We start from the raw sequence: 20,559 nt of genomic DNA, 5'->3' as shown, positions 1-20,559 counted from the left end.
GGAACACAACCAGAAAACACACAACTGGAAAACAACCAACGATTCAACTGGAACACAACCGGAAAACACACAACCGGAAAACAACCAACGATTCAGCAGGAACACAACCAGAAAACACACAACTGGAAAACATCCGGAAAACAACCAACGATTCAACAGGAACACAACCGGAAAACAACCAACAGTCCAGCAGGAACACATCAGGACCCATGTTGGGCCGTTTGTTGGCCTCCTGATGTTCCTTCATTTCTGCCCAATGGGAGTAAAACTCGTCATCCACCTGGTTTTGTTTACAAATTACAGTCCGTTTGAAAAAAAAGCACAAATGACAAAAATAAAATCTGGTTTTGGTCCAAAACAAAGAACTTTTCTGGTGTGAACACACAGTAAGACTCGAGTCTCAGACCAAGAGTCCAAGTCAAATCTAAAGCGTTTTGTTTCTATAACTGAAGTCTCTGACCTGAGGATGGAAAGAAGCCCAGACACGTCTCCCTCTCTGACAGACATGTTGAACCTTGACCTCATGTCAGGTTGTGAGGAGCTGATGTCTGATCTAATGTCTGAGCAAGACGACTCAGAAAGAGACATCAGGTCAATACCGAAAGAAAAACCATTTTCTACTGAACAACTGAGCTGAATCTTAGAACATTTACCCAATAAACTTCATTTCCATCTAGTTTTCATCAAACTGTTGGGTTTCAACAGTTTCTGGTTCATGAAAACATTAATAGTCATTAATAAAGGTAAGCAGGCCAGTTTAGCTCAAAGTTTAGCTATGTAATGATGGCAGCAGCCTGTAGGGGGCAGTAGCAGTGCTGTTGACCCTGGATCCTGCTGCTGGTCACTACAAACAGACTGACTCTGTCCTGCAGTGACTGTGGGCGGATTGAAGAACACTTCTGCCTCTGACCGGCAGCGTTTCCCTGAGCCGCTCCGTGAGGAAGAGTAATTGGTCGCTGTGATACTTCCTGCGGCTCAGAAAAGATGGCCGCCCATCCTGCAGCAGTTCATTAAACGCCTTTTGTTGGGAAGAAAGTGAAAGGATGAAGAGAACAAAGGAGAAGAACACCTGATACCCACACAGCACTCAATCTGAGACCCATATGGATTAGCCACTGCGCGTGGGTGTGTGTGTGTGAGGTGTGTGTGTGTGAGGGGTGTGTGCGTGTGTGAGGTGTGTGTGTGTGTGTGAGGGGTGTGTGCGTGTGTGAGGTGTGTGTGTGTGTGTGGGGGTGGGCGTGTGTGTGTCTTAATTAAAGTCCATAGAAATCCTAAAAAGGCCTGAATCAGTTCTTGTCTCTGATTTTTTACCCCGTAACGAGTTTAACTCTGCAGAGATGAATCACAGCAGAGGAACTACGAGGCGTTTATGCTGATAAAACGAATTTAAAACTGTTTGTTTTTCTCTTAATATTGTTTTCTGTCGTCTTGCTACAGGATCAGCAGATAAAACCAACAGAACCAGAGCCGCGGGCCTCTCTGCTCCACAGCAGCTCCGTTTAACAGGACGGTTCTGATGCAACGTCTTAATCTTTTCACTGATTAACCAGAAGAAATTATGACTAATTATCCCCCAGACTCGTTTAGTCTGAGTTCATGGAGTCTCTGAATCAGTGATGTGCAAACCTTTGTGTCACTGAGGCCAAAAATCTTCAAAAATATGATTTATTTTCAACTGAAATCTTAAAACATTAGAGAGGAAATGTTCCTCAATTCCACCTTCTGACTCAAACAACACAATTTACTAGAAAAAAAAGATTTTAATTATTTCCTGATATTTTTAACTCCGTTAAGAATTTCCAGCCATGCAGTTCTGCCCCTCCCCCATCTGTTTCTGTGCAAAACCTGCTGACCTGATCCAGGAAACTAAAGTGTAACTAAACCAAAAATCAACTTTTGTTGGCAGATAAACCGTCAGAATTTGTGCTATCTTTGTGTTTCTCTGCAAATTTAGATATTTCTGTGTAAATTTGTTTAATTCTGCAATATTTTATCCTCAAACCATCTCAGTGCTGCCCTCTTTGGGTTGAGCGGTGGTACTGCAGGTGCATTTTCCTAGTGATTCTTAAGAAACTCAGCCCTGGTTTGGGTTATAAACCCATCTCACCCAGACACACGCCCCCTAGTGGCGAGTCAGGAGATGGAACAGGAAGCGTGGCTCATCTCCACACTTGGCCACGCCCCTCGGTGTCTCCTGGCTCCGCCCCCTTCGGTAGAACGTCTCTAAATTTGTCCTGGGGGCGGGGCTTGTTACACTTTACATTTAACCTGGAAAATATCCAGATTAAATTGACCATTTCTGGTGTTTTTCATTACAAATTTCTGACTTTTGCAGCAGTTTGGACATCATTACGTTTTGTTCTTGCAGTGGTACAACTTCAACATTACAGACCATCTATGTGTTTTTTTTGTAAAGAGTTTTCAGATTTTCTCCTCAGTGTCCATAAAGTTTCAAATGGTCCCAATAATTCATCACAGAAACCAATAAAACAACTAAAAAGGGAATTCTGACTAAATCTGTTTATTATGAGCAGAGCTGAGGAGAGTTTAGTTAAACTCCAGGATGAAACAATAGGTATTGTGTGTGTGTGTGTTGCGGGTCCAGATGGTGGTTCTGATCCTCCAGAGGATTCACTGGGCTTGGCAGGCTCAGCCTGGCCACAAATCTGCTGCCCTGCTGGGTCTTTGTGAGTCCGGAGGGCCCCCTGCGGCCCTGGAAGTCCCCCAAAGCAAACGCAGACGGGCCAAAAACTCGCAGCGTGTAAAACCTGGACGTGTGGAAATCCTTTCTTCTGCCTCTCAGGCGCCGGAGATCCGCTCAGCTCGTCTTCCAGCCAAAAAGCTTGAGATTAATCTAGAAGATCAAGTTTATCTGTCTCTGGATTCACTGAAACTTTAAAACACTTTTACATTTTTACATCAGGACTTCATTTATGTCAAAGTTCCTCCAGGATTTCAGGATTATGTTTCTGAATATTTTGTGGCGCTAATTTAGAAATATTGACCAGGAATTTGTTTTTGCTCATTAAACTTCTTCCAAAAGCTTCGTGTTATAACAGTATTAGTGCCGGGCTATGATCAAAGTAATAACATTATTACAATGTGTTAAATGATGATGTAATGACTTATTTGTAAAATGGCAAAATTTCAATATTTAACAGTTTAATTTTTATTTTTAATTAAACAGTTATAATATTTCTACTTCATCCTCCGAATATCACAACTTTTTTTTGCAATACTAAAACTTTATTCTCATATTATTACAACATTTTTACGTTATTCTTGTAATAACGTAAAAACGTATTACTTTTCCTTGTATTATCATGTTGTAGTAAAATAACTTTTTAATGTTTTTGCAATATTTTTCCAACTTTATTCTTGTAATATTGAGTTTGTTCTCATTTTATTACGATTTTATTGTCATAATTAGAGTTTTTTTCTTAGCCTTTTCCTAATACTCCATCATAACATATAGAAGAAAAAAGATTTTCAAAAAAGTCGACAAAAATATATTAATTCGATTTTTGTTTCTCGCCACATTGATATGAAACACTGCCACCTGGAGGTGGGAGTCAGCATCACTTAAACACGTTAAACGTTTATTTTTTTACCATTTTAGCTGAAAATGTGCAATAAACTCATATTTAAGTACAGATTCCCTGCACTTCTTAGCGGGAAAAAGTGCAGGGAATCTTTTGATTTTGTGTAAATTTAACTTAAACTTAATCCACGATAATCCTCTAAAACAAACCTGTAATCCATAAACCGAGAGTCCGCCGCTTTAAGAGCAGCTTTGGTCCCCAGAAAGTTAACAAATAAACCAGAAAGGTCTTCATTCTGTAATATAAACACACACACACACACACACACACCCTCTCTCTGCACTTTCTTATTCAGACCGACTAATTAAATTATAATTTATAGCAGATTAAAGTCTTACAGCGGTTCAACACGCTTTAAGGACATTTTGGAGAACCGTCACCCCGCCCCTATTGTTCGAACACACACAAGTGCAGTCAGCATATAATCCCACTCACACACTCCGCTGTTAATCCTTCACACACACGGCGGCGGCGGCGGCGGCGCTGGGGCGACCAGGAGCCGCTCTGAAAGCCGCAGGGCCGTTTTCCATCTGACGGCTGAATATAATAACTTTATTGTTTGTTTTCAGAGGTTTGTAAAAACTCTGATTCGTCTAAACGCCAAACAATCCTCATAAATAACAAAAACAGCCACATTCTGAGGAAATATTACACACGTCGCTCAGTTTGGCTGCTTTGTGTTAGCAGAACAATAAAATCTCTGCATGCAGCCAGAACATAACCAACGTTTCTGCAATAAATCTGAGTTTTATCCAAAACACAGAGAAACCTCCAGAAAACCTCCGATGGAAAAACTCTGGTTTTCATTTTCCACTCTCCATCTGAGGTCTGCGGTTGCTAGGAGACCAAAACATAAAGAAATTAACACTTTTTAATTATTCACCAATATTAGAGCATTTTTTTCCTAGATGGTTAATATTTGATCATTTTCATGTAGAACTACACAAAATAAAACCCAAGGAAGGTTTATTAAAAATTAAAATCTCTTATTAGCTTCATTAGTTCAGTCCAAACCATTCTGTACAATTATTTTAGCTTTCTCTATTTTTATCGATTAATAATTGATCAATAATCCTGAGGCAACAGTAAACTGTAAAGTCCTTCAGCTGGAGAGGGAGAGGTTTGATTAACGCAGCGCTGCCCCTCCCCCACCTGTTGCTGCTGCAAACAGTAGTTTATAAACCACAGATTTGGAGCGATTGATGTTTTTTTACGGTTTGTTTTGTGTTTCTGTTTGGTTTTGGTCCTGATGGAAGTCAGTGACGGTTCTTTAGGGATCGCTCTTCCTGTTCCTGGTGATTTAAAATTTAAGACGATTAAAACAAAAACGTTACAATCGGATCAAACAGCTGATGTGATGAAAATGAGAGGAAAAGGTCCAGAGCACCGTAGAGCAGTGGTCCCCAACCACCGGGCCGCGGACCGGTACCGGGCCGCGCAAGAAATAATGAACTACTTCCGGATGTTTTATTTTGAAAATCCTGAACCGGATTTTACCGGTTACGTCTTGCGCGTCAACATTGAGCCGACTTGCAGCAGAATGAGTAAGAAAACATCGGAGTGCTGCGGCGCATTCTGGATTAAAAACATCAAAATATTAGAAAATATTTTATGCTCGGTTCTCTAATCCAGAAAACTTTAATGTTTCAGTTTTCATTTTATCTAAAGGTTTTAACTATTTTACTCAATTTTAGTTGAGCAACATTTTCAATAGTATTTTTTTCTGGTAAATTATTGAATAAATAGAAATCTGAGCTGAAGATATTTATAGTTTTTAATCTGTTGTTCATCCATCAGATTGGAGCAAAGTTTCATTCACTGAGCTTCTGAAATCTGGACTGTGGACGCTACGTTAGCATTAGCTGCTACATGTTTAGCATTGAGATGCTATTTTAGGCTAGCATTGCTTCTGAAAGGCTAACTCCGTTTAGCACAACTTGAACACATCCTGTTTTCCAGCTTCCAATCAGATGGGTTAGAATCAGAAATTAAAGCCCAGCGGGTCAAAAGGACCAGCTTCGTCCTCCATCTTTGTTAGCGTCAGATTTAAGGGCGTACCAGAAACAAGCAAATTCAAAGGTTCCAGTCAGAAACAAAATGTGATTACTTGCATCATTGAGTTAAAAAATGATGTAATTAATTAATCTAAATTAATATGATGAAGTCTAAAATATAAATAATATAGATTACTACGAATCTACATCACAAACCAGGAAGGAAAAACATGAGACGTTTAAAGAGGAAATAAAGTCTGGAAATATAAATGATTTTAAATTTATCCAGAGGAAGAAAATCCTAAAACAATCCCAGACTTTCCAGACTTTGAACAGGATCTTCAGGGATCAAATGTGTTAAGATTAAAAACTGTTTTCTGATCAGAAACCTTCAGGTGAGACTCTTCACGAGTTTCTCAACAGTTTTTAAGGTGTGATGATAAATCTCCAGAAACGTGACTGAGAAAAAAACCCTTCATGTTCTGCAGAAAATGTTTCCTGAGTCAAAGCGCCACATTAACGTCGTCCATTAATGTCGTGTAGTTCTGATTTTGAGCGTTGGGCTCCTGGCAGGAAGAGCCGGTTTATTGGAGCCGCCTTTGTGTTTGAGGGGCCCATCTGTTGTGAGAGCGGGGGTCAAAAAGCCAACAATGACCTCCTCCCCTCCTAACATCTGCCGCCGCCCTGACTGGGCGGCGAGCGGCTCCATGTCGCACAGATGGGCGACCAAGTGCTGATTGTTATGTTGATGAGGGCGATGGCCCCCCCGGGCCCCCCAGGGTTAATCTGCCACTCCAGCAACCTGACAACCCAAAGCAAAGTTTAAGAGTCACAAATCTGATCCATATCTGTCCAGATAGAAAATAGAAAAACATTTAAAGTATCAATCAATCCTCCAGCAGACAGAAAATAAAGTTAAAATGAAGATTTTCTGTAATATTTGTCTCTGAAGGTGGAAATCTTTTACTAAAACGATTATTAATAAATCATTTCTGCTTCAATCTATCAGTGAGAAAATGATCGATATGATCGACTGCAGAAACAACTAATGGAGACATTAAGGCGTTTTCCTCGCCTTCCTCTTGTCCTCCATTTTGTTTTTACGACGCGGCCACAGAAGAGCGCCCCCTGTCTGTAAACAGCTTCCTCCATTCTGATGTGACGTTTCACCGGCTTCTTTCATAAATTTATGTTCAGTTTTCAGGCATCGTTTACGTCCAGGTTTACCGTCTGGGTTCTTCTGCTGCAGAATTACGAGGCATTTCGGATAAAATGCGACGTGACGCTTTGGAAAGTTTAGTTCCACACGTAAAAGTGGAACAAATCAAATGATTTTGTTGAAGGAAAAAATCAGAATCCACTGCAGTATTTAATCAGATTTAACAAATCCAGAGAAAGTAAATGGTTCTGGTTCTAATGGAGGCTTCTTCCTGGTTCCTCTCCACTGTCGCCCCGTACCTGATCAGCTGGGCTGATTGATAATTCATTACTGATTAATGTTACAGGAACTTAATCTGGACTGTCTGCATCTGGGTTTCATTCTGCATTAATTATGGTCCAAATAAACACAGCGAACTGATTCCTGACTTCATATGAAGATATAAGTTCATTTATTACTGGAGTGGAAACAGAACCATGACCGGATCCGTTTGAGGAACCAGCAGCCAATCAGAAGCAGGAACTCGTTAGTCGGTCGGAGGAAAAACATTTGACATAAATATGAAAAGAAGTTTGATTTCTGAACACTGAAAGTTTTATTACTGGTATTATCTGACTGGAAATCCTTTATCTTTTAATAAGTTGTAGCGTTAAAATGTCTGTTTAATCTGATTTAAGCAGCAGAGGCGACTGACGAGCGCCCAGCGTTGAAAACACACCTCTGAACACTTGTTTCATACCTGAGGGGAAATAAAAAGCCTTAATAAATGAGACTGGAAGTCTGGCTGAAAAATGAAACGACTTGCAAAGCAGAGGGATGTTTGCAGAATATGAATGAGGGTCTCAGAGGGGCTCAGCCTGCTGCAGGAGCCGCAATTAAAGTGGCTTTTAAAGCTCCTGATTCACAGCAACGACCAGAGGAGGATCCAGACCCACGCTGATCAGAGGAGCAGAAATGCATGCTGGGATCCCGGGAGGCCGCGGCGTTCAGCAACTCCCAACGGAGACGAGCTGCTGCTGCGATTCAGCCACACACTGATCAGCTTCACGCTGGAGCCGCTCAGATCTGAAACTCCAAACTCTACAGATCAGAGCAACATCTGAAACGGACCAGAACCAGCGCAGGAAGACACGGTGGTGGCAGAGTCATGGGCTGGGCTGCTTCCCTGCAACCGTTAATTCTGACTAGATTCTGGAGTGGCCTAGTCAAAGCTCACTCCTGCTGGAAAGCCCTCCAATGTGTCCAAATTAAATCAATTCATCCAAGCAGAGCGGGTCAAAGGTCATCCACAGGGAGAGGCAACAAGCTGGCAGGTTTAGGGTGTGAAAACATTTTCACATTTTTTAATATTAGTAATGTGACCAAGAAGAAGAAACATTTTTTACAATCTGTTTATAAAAAGATTAAAGTGGTAAAAACATAACAGCAGCTGTAATTATCACTGCAGCCTGAAACCAAACAACAACATCCAGGAACCTGTTGGCGAGTTTCAGCCTGATTTTAATTCAAAGGTTCAAAGTTCATCAGGTTGAAGCAGGAAATCCTCCTGAAGTCACCAGGATAAGCTCAGCTCAGCTTTATGAGCCAAACATGTTGGTAAAAACTGAAAATCACTAGAAAATCAGGGTTTTAAATGTCAAACGCATTAGCATATTAGCATATTAGCATTTAGCGATCCAGAAATTAGCCTGAGCCCAAGCTGAGCTCATCTGCACCATCAGTGCCGCCTGCAGGCGGAGCGATGCTAACGCCAGTCGCCGCTAACACTGCAGCAGGAAACGCCGCAGCAGGAAACGCTGCAGCAGGAAACGCCGCAGCAGGAAACGCTGCTGGCCGGCCGCCAGCTGCTGCAGCAGGAAACGCTGCTGGCCGGCCGCCAGCTGCTGCAGCAGGAAACGCTGCTGCTGGCCGCCAGCTGCTGCAGCCGACTCGACATTTTCCTTCTGCTGAAACAAACAAACATCTCCAGGTCAGCGGAGACGGTCGGGTTCTAAAGTCAGGGCTCAGGTCCCTCTGAGGGCGTCGAGATCAGGACTGAGGTCGGGTTGATTTACTCCTGACCTTTACGCCTCAGAGGTCAAAGTTCAGGGCTCATTCTGTACCTGCTGCTTCACCAGATTAACTTCACAGCAAACCGGGGAAAAGTTCAGCTGATAAAAACATTTTCTAATTACGGGTTGAACCTGAAGAATCTGCTAAAAACTAAAAAACAGATTTCTGTTCTCTAAGTTCATAATAAAACGATCTGAATGTTTCTGAAACGATTGAGATAATTCATTATTCCTGTTTTAGGCAGCTGTAAGGCTGCGACTGTGTGTCACAGTAATTACAGTCCCACTAACACAAATCCTCCTGAAAAACATTCCTATTTATAATAAACTTCTTTAGAATCACATCGTCTGATTATTATTATTATTTAATCATATTTACAAATGAATTCAGATTTATTGATCATTTCATTGAACAGTAAAATTATCAGAGCTGAAGACTTAAAACATCAATAATTTATCATGAAACTCATAAGAAATTTATCTCAATAAATGATAAACGATACGATAAATTCCCTCCTCCAATCAGAACCAAGGACCAAACCTAGAAACCCAGATCCGCTTCAGGTCCAACAGTTAATGCCTGACCCGCAGAACCCAGAACACGTTCAAACAGAACCCGACTGACAGGTCCAACAAGGAACGACTCCAGGAGAACAGCTGCAGCAAAGGTCAGAGGTCAGGCTCCAACAAGCAGAAACAACAGAAAATGGCCTCAGAGACCAGAACCAGAACCACTGCTGACCCACAACAGAAAAACCAGAATCAGAACTAGATCCAGATCCATACCAGAACCAGAAACAGAAAAGAACCAGACCAGGACGAACAGAACTGCTGGTCAGAACCAGAACCAGACCCAGAAACAGAACAGAATGAACAGAACTGCTGGTCAGAACCAGAACCAGACCCAGAACCAGAACAGAATGAACAGAACTGCTGGTCAGAACCAGAACCAGAACCAGAACCAGAACAGAATGAACAGAACTGATGGTCAGAACCAGAACCAGAACCAGAACCAGAACAGAATGAACAGAACTGCTGGTCAGAACCAGAACCAGACCCAGAAACAGAACAGAATGAACAGAACTGATGGTCAGAACCAGAACCAGACCTTCTGGATGACGTTTTGTCAACCAGAGAAGAAGATCAGTTGGTTCTGGACTCCAGGACGGTCCAGGTCGTCCCCGTCTTGGCGCCGCAGCAGGAGTTGCTCCAGCGCAGTCCGGCTGCGGCGCTGCTGCAGCTCTAATCCTGATAAGTGGCCGTAAATCCATGTGGCTGCGAGACGCCGCGCTGCAGGAGCTCCTCCGGGTTTCTCCTCATGAATATTCATGAGAGCAAAGCGCCGCAGTTCAGCCCGTTTATCTGCTGCGGCCGGTTGGACCTCGGTACCACGACGTCCGGCTTGTTTTCAGAACGGCAGCAGGTCTGCAGCACAACTCTGGGTGTACAGGTAATGATAATAATAATAATAATAATAATAATAATAATAATAATAATAATAATAAAAACAATAATAATAATAAAAACTGTCTGTAATTAATGAAAACCTTCCAACACAAGCAGAACAGGAAGTACCAACCTGCTGACAGGATGGACTTCCTGCTGATTTTGTTTATTTTTCCCATTTAAATGTTTCAAACAGTCTATTAGTTATATCTGAATCTGGACTTTGACTAGGCCATTTTGAGTTTAATTAACCCCAAACCAACATTTCCTTTGCAGATAAATTGTCCAAATTGACCCTTAAAGGTTTTATATTTATGATTCTGTGCTCATTTTTTACGTTTTTATATAAATTTGCTTAATTCTCTGATGTCGCTACATTTGATGCTAGTTGCTTATTTTACATAAAGTCAAGCTGCTAAGCGTAGCGACCAGGTCAGATCTGCAGAGCTTTAGACGTTCTGGGTTCTTCTGGACTTCCTGTATGAGCCGCTCCATCGATCCGGTTCGTGTTTTTTTAGCCTACTTCATGTGGTCAGACAGGTCCGTTCTGGAGAACCAGGGTGACCAGCTGGAACCAACATCAGCCTCAAATGAACAGGTTTAGTTTTGGCTCCAGCTCTAAAGCGTCTCTGTCTTCCTCTGATCTCTTTCACCAATTAACTGAATTCAAATAAAACCTAATTAGATCTCAAACCAACTCAAAGTGGAACAAGAAATAAGTTGCAGCTCAACAAACAACCTGCTGGGCTGCAACTTATTTCTGCCTCAGAATCAGATCCTGATTTTTCATCTGACAAAACAAAACAAGAAGCAGAAACCAGGAGAGGCAGAATAAGAAAAACTAATTAATGTAAAAGCCTGCAGCAGCTTTAATGAGGAGGATTTAAAGGTGAGGAGCAGCTCCTCAGGCAGGTGATGCGCAGCGTTCCCAGCATGAATAATGCATGAAATGTCAGAGCAGAGCAGATGATGTTAAATATAGACAGCTGAGAGCAGAGGACATAAATGAAGACCTAATGTTCAGAGCCGAGGACAATCATCTCTGTAAATTACTCACATGCCACTTTTTTCCTCCTGAATAATGAAACACGTCCAGAGATTTAATTAAAACACACGAAGGCTTTCAGGAAGGAGGAAGGACGAGGTGAGGAAACACGGATCGGGCTCTGAGTGAAGGAACGCAGCGGAAATACCTGCAGCAACCACCACATTCAGTCGGTTTAAACGGGTTTTAAGAAAACGTAACATTTTAAAACATCCACTGACTCAACATGAGGAGGAGAAACTCAAACAGGAACCAGAACCACAACAACACTCCTCCTGTCTGACTGGATCCATCTGGATCTGGAGGAGGAATCGTTCAAAAGCTCATGAATCTTGTCCTTATTATTCACGTCTGCTAATTAAACAAAAAGCTTTAAGCTTTTAGCTTTAATGTGACTCTTGATTAAAATTTATCATGCTGTAAATGTTTCCTCTGTTGAATAAAAGTTGCTAATCAGCTCAGGTCTGAATGCATTCATCAGTTCGCCGTGGAGAAGCAGGTAGGCGCGTCGGCGCAGCGAGGCCGTCTGAACGTTTCTCAAACATTACAGGATATCGACTCATAACTTCGATCTGATCTTATTTCAATATCTGCACTAGGAGTACCTGGTAAGATTTTGTGTTTTTGAAGTGTAAACCTAAAATTTTAGTGAACATTTAACACTGGAACTGGAAGAGATTTTAAATACAAAAAAAATAAACAACAAATAAAATTCTTCATGAATTCTCTGAGAATAAAGTTGAGTTGAGACCAAATCACCAGACTGAAGACTTTTATAGAAAAATAAAAATGATTCATTATGCAAATCTTGTTTTAACTTATCATGTGATTAACTGACAGATTTATTGACTTTGACTTTATAAAAATGTGAAGCTGTGGAACCTCTTCACAGCTTCCTGTTGGTTTGGGGGAAACTTTAAGGGGTGGAACCAGCTGAGATAAACGATTCTCTGTGACCGACGGATTCTTCTGGAACGAGTCAAAGATTCAAAATTCAGTTTTCAGAGATCAGAGACGGATCGTCATCATCATCAGCAGCCGTCCTCCATCACCTCCATTAGCATCCAACTGATCACATGATTGATTTGGCTGCAGCCGACTGTAACGCTTATCCCGTCCAGCCTTCGTTCTCCTGATCAATACTTTGATATCAGCAGGAAAATTACAAATTCCTCCCATCAGCAGCTGTTTGATCAGCGGCTCGGCGGCGGCGGGTCGATGGCTCCTCGCTGATGGAGGAGCCGCGCGCCGCCGCGGTTCAGGACCTATCGATCAGCTCGCCTTTCATCTCGCCCATCTAAAGCAGGAACCGGTCAGAAACGGGGAAGCAGGAGGAGAAGCTTCCAGGATGAGGGGAAAGCGGCTGGTTGATCCTGGATTCACCGCCGACAGCCCAGTTTACCACCAACAGGCTGAACTGGGACCAGAGCTGTGCAGGAGCTGCAGCAACAGCAGGAGCTGCAGCAACAGCAGGAGCTGCAGCAACAGCAGGAGCTGCAGCAACAGCAGGAGCTGCAGCAACAGCAGGAGCTGCAGCAACAACAGGAGCTGCAGCAGCAACAGGAGCTGCAGCAGCAACAGGAGCTGCAGCAGCAACAGGAGCTGAAGCAGCAGCAGCAGCAACAGCAGTAGGAGCTGCAGCAACAACAGGAGCTGCAGCAACAACAGGAGCTGCAGCAGCAACAGGAGCTGCAGCAGCAACAGGAGCTGCAGCAGCAACAGGAGCTGCAGCAGCAACAGGAGCTGCAGCAGCAACAGGAGCTGCAGCAGCAACAGGAGCTGCAGCAGCAACAGGAGCTGCAGCAGCAACAGCAGTAGGAGCTGCAGCAACAACAGGAGCTGCAGCAACAACAGGAGCTGCAGCAACAACAGGAGCTGCAGCAGCAACAGCAGTAGGAGCTGCAGCAACAACAGGAGCTGCAGCAGCAACAGGAGCTGCAGCAGCAACAGGAGCTGCAGCAACAACAGGAGCTGCAGCAACAACAGGAGCTGCAGCAACAACAGGAGCTGCAGCAACAACAGGAGCTGCAGCAGCAACAGCAGTAGGAGCTGCAGCAGCAGCAAGAGCTGCAGCAGCAACAGGAGCTGCAGCAGCAGCAGCAACAGCAGTAGGAGCTGCAGCAGCAACAGGAGCTGCAGCAGCAGCAAGAGCTGCAGCAGACATGATGCAGGATTTCATCAACACTAAACTGGAATCTGCTGCTTCAGTTTCTCTGATTAGCTGAAACTAATTCATTGATTATGTCAAATATTTCAAGTTATGATGAAGCTCATCTAATTTAATTCAACTTCATTCATCTGAACACCTTTAGACTCTTAATCCCATTTATTCTGATTTAATCTCATATTTTTCCAGTTGACTTATTAAATGTAACAGCTGATCATTTCTATTCATCACATTTCTGACTGTAGAAAGTAGAAAACAGTTCTAGAAGCGTAAAAAGCACAGAGCAAATTAAACTTTGTCATAACTCATATCATTAAAAATCTTCCAATAGTCGTTGCTGATGGTGAAGCTGTAGCAGACAGTCTTACAACGGTGTGAGGAGGCCTCTGACTGTAGCTCCATGATAGCCTCATGCTAACAGCTTAACATCCAAACAGCAGAGACTAAACTGATTAATCGATTATTATTCTGATTAATCAATTAATCAGATGTTTTAGATTTGCAAACTGCACATGTTTTATTTAAACCACTTGAGCTCGTTTGATTCATTAAAAATACAAACAAGTCTTTTAAAATAAAAAAATAAAATGCAATAAAAGCATTTCTTTACTGGATGTTTGATCATTTCTGGGGTTTTTGTAAAGTTGGATGCAAAATGTCTGAATGGTTTCTTTTTTTGAGTTAGAGATTAATCAATAATTAAATTAGTTGACAATTATTTCAGTAATCGATTAATCATGATTAATTGTTCCTGTTAACTCGCAGTAACGATTAATCGCTAATGGTCAACAGGAAACCAGAGACTGAACGTTTCTCCAGACAGAACAGATTCAGTTCTGCAGATCTGAGTCGGTTCGTCTGCCTGCAGTGAGGAGCCGCGGCGATTAACAGGATGTCAGGGGAAACTGCTTCCTGTAGATGAATATGACGCAGGCATGTTCAGATATTGAATCACAGAAGCTCCTCCACATCCATCCGCCTCTAAACTGTTAGAGCAGTAAAACATCGGCTGCGAACCGACTGGAAGTCCCTGTCTGGAGCATAAAAAGCCTTTTCCTTGTCAATCTGCTGCTTGTTTAAAGAGAGAAACACCTTGAAAGCAGCAGCTACACCGTTATAAATAGCAGCGCTGCAGCCGCAGGATAATCCAGCTCCTTTATGGCCTTAAAGTGTTTGTTTAACCCAGGCCTGAGGGCCCAGGCTGCAGCACACCAGCAGCTCCTGATGGATTGGGCTAAAAGTTAACGCCGACGTTTATGATCCCCACGAGCGGCCTGGTCACCGCCACCTCCAATAAAACCTTTTAAACTATTAGACACACGTTCCCTCAAGGATTCAGGCTTTCAGACACAATCCGGAGAAGAAAACGGAAATAACGGCTCCGTAACCTCAATGCCTGGAATATTCAGCTCCGGTTTCAGGTCACACCCAACAGAAACCGTCCAGAGTCGACACAGATTCACCTCTTACAGCTGGAAACCAGAGATCAGGATGGAGTCTGGACCTTCAGAGACACATAAAGACGGTTACAAAATCAGCCTTCTACCGCCTGGACAACATTAACGCTCTGCTGCTGTTGGATCCACCTTCCAGACCTGTCAGGTCCAAACACGGAGAAGCAGCTTTCAGCTTCTATTCACCACAAATCTGGAACAAACTTCCAGAAAACTGCAAAACAGCCGAAACACTGAGTTCCTTTAAATCCAGACTAAAAACCCGCCTGGTTAGAGCGACCAGAACCTGCTGAAGGAGTACAGAACCAGCAGACGTTCCTCCAGAGGCTCCACCAGTCCAGAATGAGGCGACTGGAAGGTTTCCATGTCAACAAACTGGAGGCAGCAACAGGAAGTTGCTGCTACGGCAGTGAAACTACTCTGGAGGAAACAGGAAGTAACAAGTGAGACGTTACTAACAGTAACAGTGGAATTTGAGTAAAATGTTTGAGTTAATCACATTTTAATCAATCAAAAAAACAATAATTTCAATCCAAAACCATTTTTAAATAGATTTATGAACTGAACAGATATTTATAACATTAACTCATTTTGACCATCAGACTGGACCAAAGTGTTTCAGGAGGTCCTGACCATTCATGGAGCTAACATTAGCATTAGCGGCTGCATGTCTAACATTGACATGCTATTTTAGGCTAGCATAGCTTTGCTAACAAGCTAACTCCTCTTAGCACAACTTGAACACAATGTTACAACTTTTTGTTCTGAATCAAACAGAGTTTACTGAACTATGAGAAAAACGTTTTTAAGTTCTAGAAAGGCAAGAAGCTCTGAGTTTCTGTTTGGTTTTGGAAGAACAGAAAGTTAAACTTCGGAAAAATGTTGATTTGATTAAAAATCCCCAGATGATTCAGATGAAAATCCATAATCTTTCTGAACTGAGCCCAGTTTTCCACCCTGCAGGCGGTAACAGGCGCTGGAATCTCGTTTTGTCTCCATCAGGCTGGAGACGCCGGCGGAGAAAGTCAGACGTTTCCCCGGTTCCAGAGACGAGTCCTGGGCTGCGGACGGATTAATGATGAATCATTGAGGTTAAAGCTCAGTGGGAATAATCTAATAACAGGAAACAGCAGCAACAAATATGATGCATTCACCTCTCTTTCACTCCATCCACCTCTCCATACATCATCATTTGGCTGCAGCGTCCAGGAGAGAAGAAGACCTGCAGCCTGGGAAACTCTCTTCTTCTGGACAGTTTTATCCATTTATACTCTTTATTTAGTGATGAAACCAGCAGAATAATGCAAAGAACTTAAAAATGTTTAATTTTGACTGAGAAACATTTGAAGGTGGTTGGAAATCTGCTTTTATTGGTTTAAAGGGTTGAAACTCCCAGAAGGAATCAGACTGTTGGAAGAGATAAAGTCAGAGCAGCAATAATAATTACAGAATCCACAGTAAGGAGAGGCAGCCAGCACCAATTAATAATCACCCAGGGTCACCAGATTTACAGCAACTATCCAAAGACTCACAAAACGCAGCATTTATCAAAGCATCCAAAACCAGCCAGGAAAAAACACTTTAAATGGAAGAGATCTGATTTAATCATTTACCAACCAAACAGACTCAGTGGAGTGAAGGAAGAACTGAAGACCAAAAACTGATCAAACGTTTGATTTTCTCCATTAAATGGTCTTCAAAGCCACATAAATAAATTAAACTGTAGGAAAAGTTTCATGGTTTTAATTTGACATCATGTTGATCTTAGAAGTACTTTTAGCTGAAGATGAATGCTTTGCTTCAAACGATTAATCGTTCACTAAAGGAATGCTGTTACTGCATTTTAGGCAAATACGTGTTTATTTTCTCATTTTAAAAGAAATTGGATCATTTATTTGCATCTTTCTCATGTATCTATATAAAAATGTCAAGTGGTTAAATGAAAAATCTGCAGAATGTGGCAATTTGTTTTTTATCCAATTAATCAATTAATCATAAGAATAATTGATTAATTGATTCCTAAAATAAGCCCCAGATGATATTTCTGTTCTGAATTGATTTGTTCTAACAGGCCTTTGGGTGACATTTCTTGAGAACCTGTGATATTAACAGGGCGGAAACAATTAATCGTGATTAATCGATTATTGAAATATCAACTAATTTAGTAATCAATTGTTTACTGGAGTTTATGGACTGAAAAACTGTAATTACACCATATTCAGAGCAGTAATTAAGACAAAACTGTACAAAATATATACAAAATGCTTAATTTAAGAAAAAACAACCTCTGTCTGTAAATATGTTTTCGTCAAAACTCAAAGTTTCAGCTTCAACCAGTCCAGATTCAGTAAAATGATGTATTTACTCAGAAAAATATTGATTTTCTTATTCAAAAAAGGAACGAATTTATTATTCATATATTCTGATGTTATATTAATAAAGAGGTTAAATTAAAAGTGTGTAGAATGTGCTATTTTTAAATCTGATTAATCTTCAGAATAATAGATTAATCGATTACCAAAATAATCGTTAGCAAAAATAACTGAAAAGAATCTGAAAAAAGAAAAACATCCAACAAAAACGTCTCATCATTTCTGCTCAGGAACTCTGCAGCACCAACCAGAAATGATGCTGCAGCAGCAGAAACTCCAGCTGCAGCAGCAGAAACTCCAGCAGCAGCAGAAACTCCAGCTGCAGCAGCTCCAGCTGCAGCAGCAGCTCCAGCAGCAGCAGATACTCCAGCTGCAGCAGCTCCAGCTGCAGAAGCTCCAGCTGCAGCAGCAGCTCCAGCAGCAGAAACTCCAGCAGCTCCAGCAGCAGCAGATACTCCAGCTGCAGCAGCTCCAGCAGCAGCAGCAGCTCCAGCAGCAGCAGCTCCAGCAGCAGCAGCAGCGTCGCTCTCACCATCAATTAGCCTAATTAAAGGCTCTGAATGCTGCTCATTGACAGCAGGAGGCCCAGAGAGCCGGCTGAACTCAGATCCGGTTCTTCAATCATTGGAAACAATATTCCTCCATTATGAACTCGTGTTTATAGATATTCCACACACAAACTTCTGGTGCCAAATCTGAAGTGGTTTCAGCTCCACAGGAGCAACAAGCAGCAGCAGAACGGAGAGGAAACGTAACGACCTGCTGGATCAACGAATCAAAGAACCACAAGGACCTGATTTATTAAAATTTATTATTTTACTTCTACCTACAACAAACACAAAATATTTAGCTACTTCTTAAATATGCAGATATTTAATCCAACAACGTAAAGCAGAGCTCCATAAAACTGTCTTGAAATGCAAGTTATAGATCAACATATTTCCATGTACCTGCTAATTATTTTATTTACTTATTTTATAATAAGTAAATATTCTTATTAATATTAATAACATATTTACTATTAATTACATGTTTTAATTAATATGCAAGTAATTTATATTCAAATGACTTGCAATATCACACATGTATATATATATATATATATATATATATATATATATATATATATATATATATATATTTTTTTTTTTTTTTTTTTTTTTTTTTTTTTTTACACATTTTATATTGCTTATGGTTAAATTTGTATTTATTGATATTTAACACATTGGATGGAATAGCGAAGCTAAAGCGCTAATGGCGAACCGTAGGTTCCGCTAATGCTAAAGTGCTATCCCAACATAGCATTTAGTAGATGCTAATGCAGATGCTAACTTCAATCCAAATTATATCTGCTCTTGAATCACTGGAAGATCTGGACCAATATACACTTCAAAAACAGAAACTCTTACCAACCATTTCTGTTCTAGTTTCTAGCACAAATATCTTATTACACTTAAAATAAGACAAAAACAAAACTAATGTACAAGTAACTTTTCAGCAGCTTTCATGTGATTTTTATTCCTTGTTATGAGTGAAATAATCTGCCAGTGGAACTAATACTTTTTATCACCATTAAGGATTTATTTACTTAAAATGAGCTCCTAAGAATTTGTGTTTTTGCAGTGTAAATTTGACATTGTAATTTACATGTTCTATAATTACCTTATATTTATATCTTGTTCTCTACTGTCTGTGTTTTGTTTAAATAAAGTTATTTGGATAAAAAAATGTGCTGCTTAAACTTCAGCCACTTCAAAATAAGAGCATGAATATAAACGTCTTGCTACGTCGTAACTAAAACTTCAACACTGATGTCAAACTTTATTAAACTGGAAGTTTGCTGCACACCAAGTAAATTAGATTTTAGAATTTATTTGGTGAAATTAGTTCAGAAGCTAAGTGGGCTAAATGCTTTCAGAGTTAGCTAAAGTGCTAAGCTAAGTGTTAGCTTTGCTGTTAGCGGCAGCGTGTTCTCCACTGGTAACATGTAAATCCTAAGAGGACACAATGTTTTAAATAAAAACGTGGACAGCGCCGTCCACAGGCGGAGCAGCAACGGTGGGAGAAACGACCAGATTCCTGGAAATTATGAGTTTTAATCCAGATTGGATGAGAGATTATGCAGAAAAAACAGCAAAACAACCAGAGCATCGCTGGGCGCCTCTTCACCCGATCCCCACCTGGACTCCAGAACCGGGCCCAGGACTCAGATCAATGAGAGCTGCTGCAGGCTGCTGAACACCAGACGGATCAGAACGCGTGGTCCAAACAGGCCGACCCGGTCAGAACCAGCACCAGCTGCTGACACCAACCTGTCAGGCTGAAAAACAGCAACCAGCAAGGAGCCAAACATCCAGGAAAAAACCACAGAGACACAAACCTCCCAGCAGAACCAGTCGGACCTGGGTTCCTCACACACACACACACACACACACACACACACACACACACACACACACACACACACACACACACACACGGTGGGGGGTTCCTCACCCTGGGCTGAGCTGTGCGCTCCCAGCAGCCAGCAGAGCAGCAGCAGGTAGACCCTCCTCATCCTCATCCCGGGAGCCAGCAGCCTCCAAACATCCCCAGTACATCCCAGCGCGCCCAGCTCCATGCTGCCCAGCTCCAGTCCCTCTGAGTTCAGGAGAAACGCTCCCAAATCCTGCAGAATCCACACGATTCGCCCCACAATCCCACTCACTTTCCCCAAAAATCCTGCAGAATCCAGCTGTCAGGTGGAAACCATGAAGAAAAAGAGGCTGGAGGAGGAACAGGAGGCAAAAAACCCAAAAAACCCTGTTATCTCCTCCCAAAAAAAAAAGAAAAGAAATAAAGGATAAAATTCCAGCAGAGGAATCAGGTTTCCTGCGTTATTTCAGAGGGAGACGAAGTTCCAGAAACTAAGAGGGCAGAGTCTCCATCATTCCAGATCAGCGCCGCGATCCGCTCCACGCTGCCTTCCCGGAGGTCTGCTCCGTCTGCCGGCCAGGACCGACGGAGCGGGTCGCCAGGAGAGGAAGAGGAGGAGGGAGGAAGACCCTCTCTCTTTCCTTCAGACACATCCAGCTGGAGAGAGAGAGGGGCGAGCGAGCCTGACAGCCTGGAGCCATTGATCTAAAGCGGAGGGAAGGAAAGCCCGGAGCCGGACCGACGGGATCGGAGCCGCACAGACGGAACTCCAGGCTGGGAGCTGCTGGGACATTAGCTGAGCTGCACTGCCCCCTCTGGTCACTGAGGGAACTGCAGGGTTTACACTGGAGGGC

At 42.1% G+C, this 20,559-nt stretch overlaps 1 protein-coding gene across 1 annotated transcript in view; it reads right to left on the bottom strand.

Moving 5' to 3' along the window:
• Window positions 1-20,339, bottom strand: part of dcc (DCC netrin 1 receptor) — a 172,424-nt gene extending 152,085 nt beyond the window's left edge. Inside the window, exon 1 of the mRNA XM_023338673.1 lies at window positions 19,787-20,339. Coding sequence (XP_023194441.1) covers window positions 19,787-19,910 — 124 coding nt within the window. The 5' untranslated portion in view covers window positions 19,911-20,339. The remainder of the gene's footprint in view (window positions 1-19,786) is intronic.
• Window positions 20,340-20,559: the final 220 nt, after the last annotated feature.

The sequence above is a fragment of the Xiphophorus maculatus genome, chromosome 8, assembly GCF_002775205.1.
Source record: "Xiphophorus maculatus strain JP 163 A chromosome 8, X_maculatus-5.0-male, whole genome shotgun sequence".
Taxonomy (NCBI): Eukaryota; Metazoa; Chordata; class Actinopteri; order Cyprinodontiformes; family Poeciliidae; genus Xiphophorus; species Xiphophorus maculatus.
Note: the sequence above shows the minus strand (reverse complement) of the source record. Positions and strands in the feature narration are given on the sequence as shown.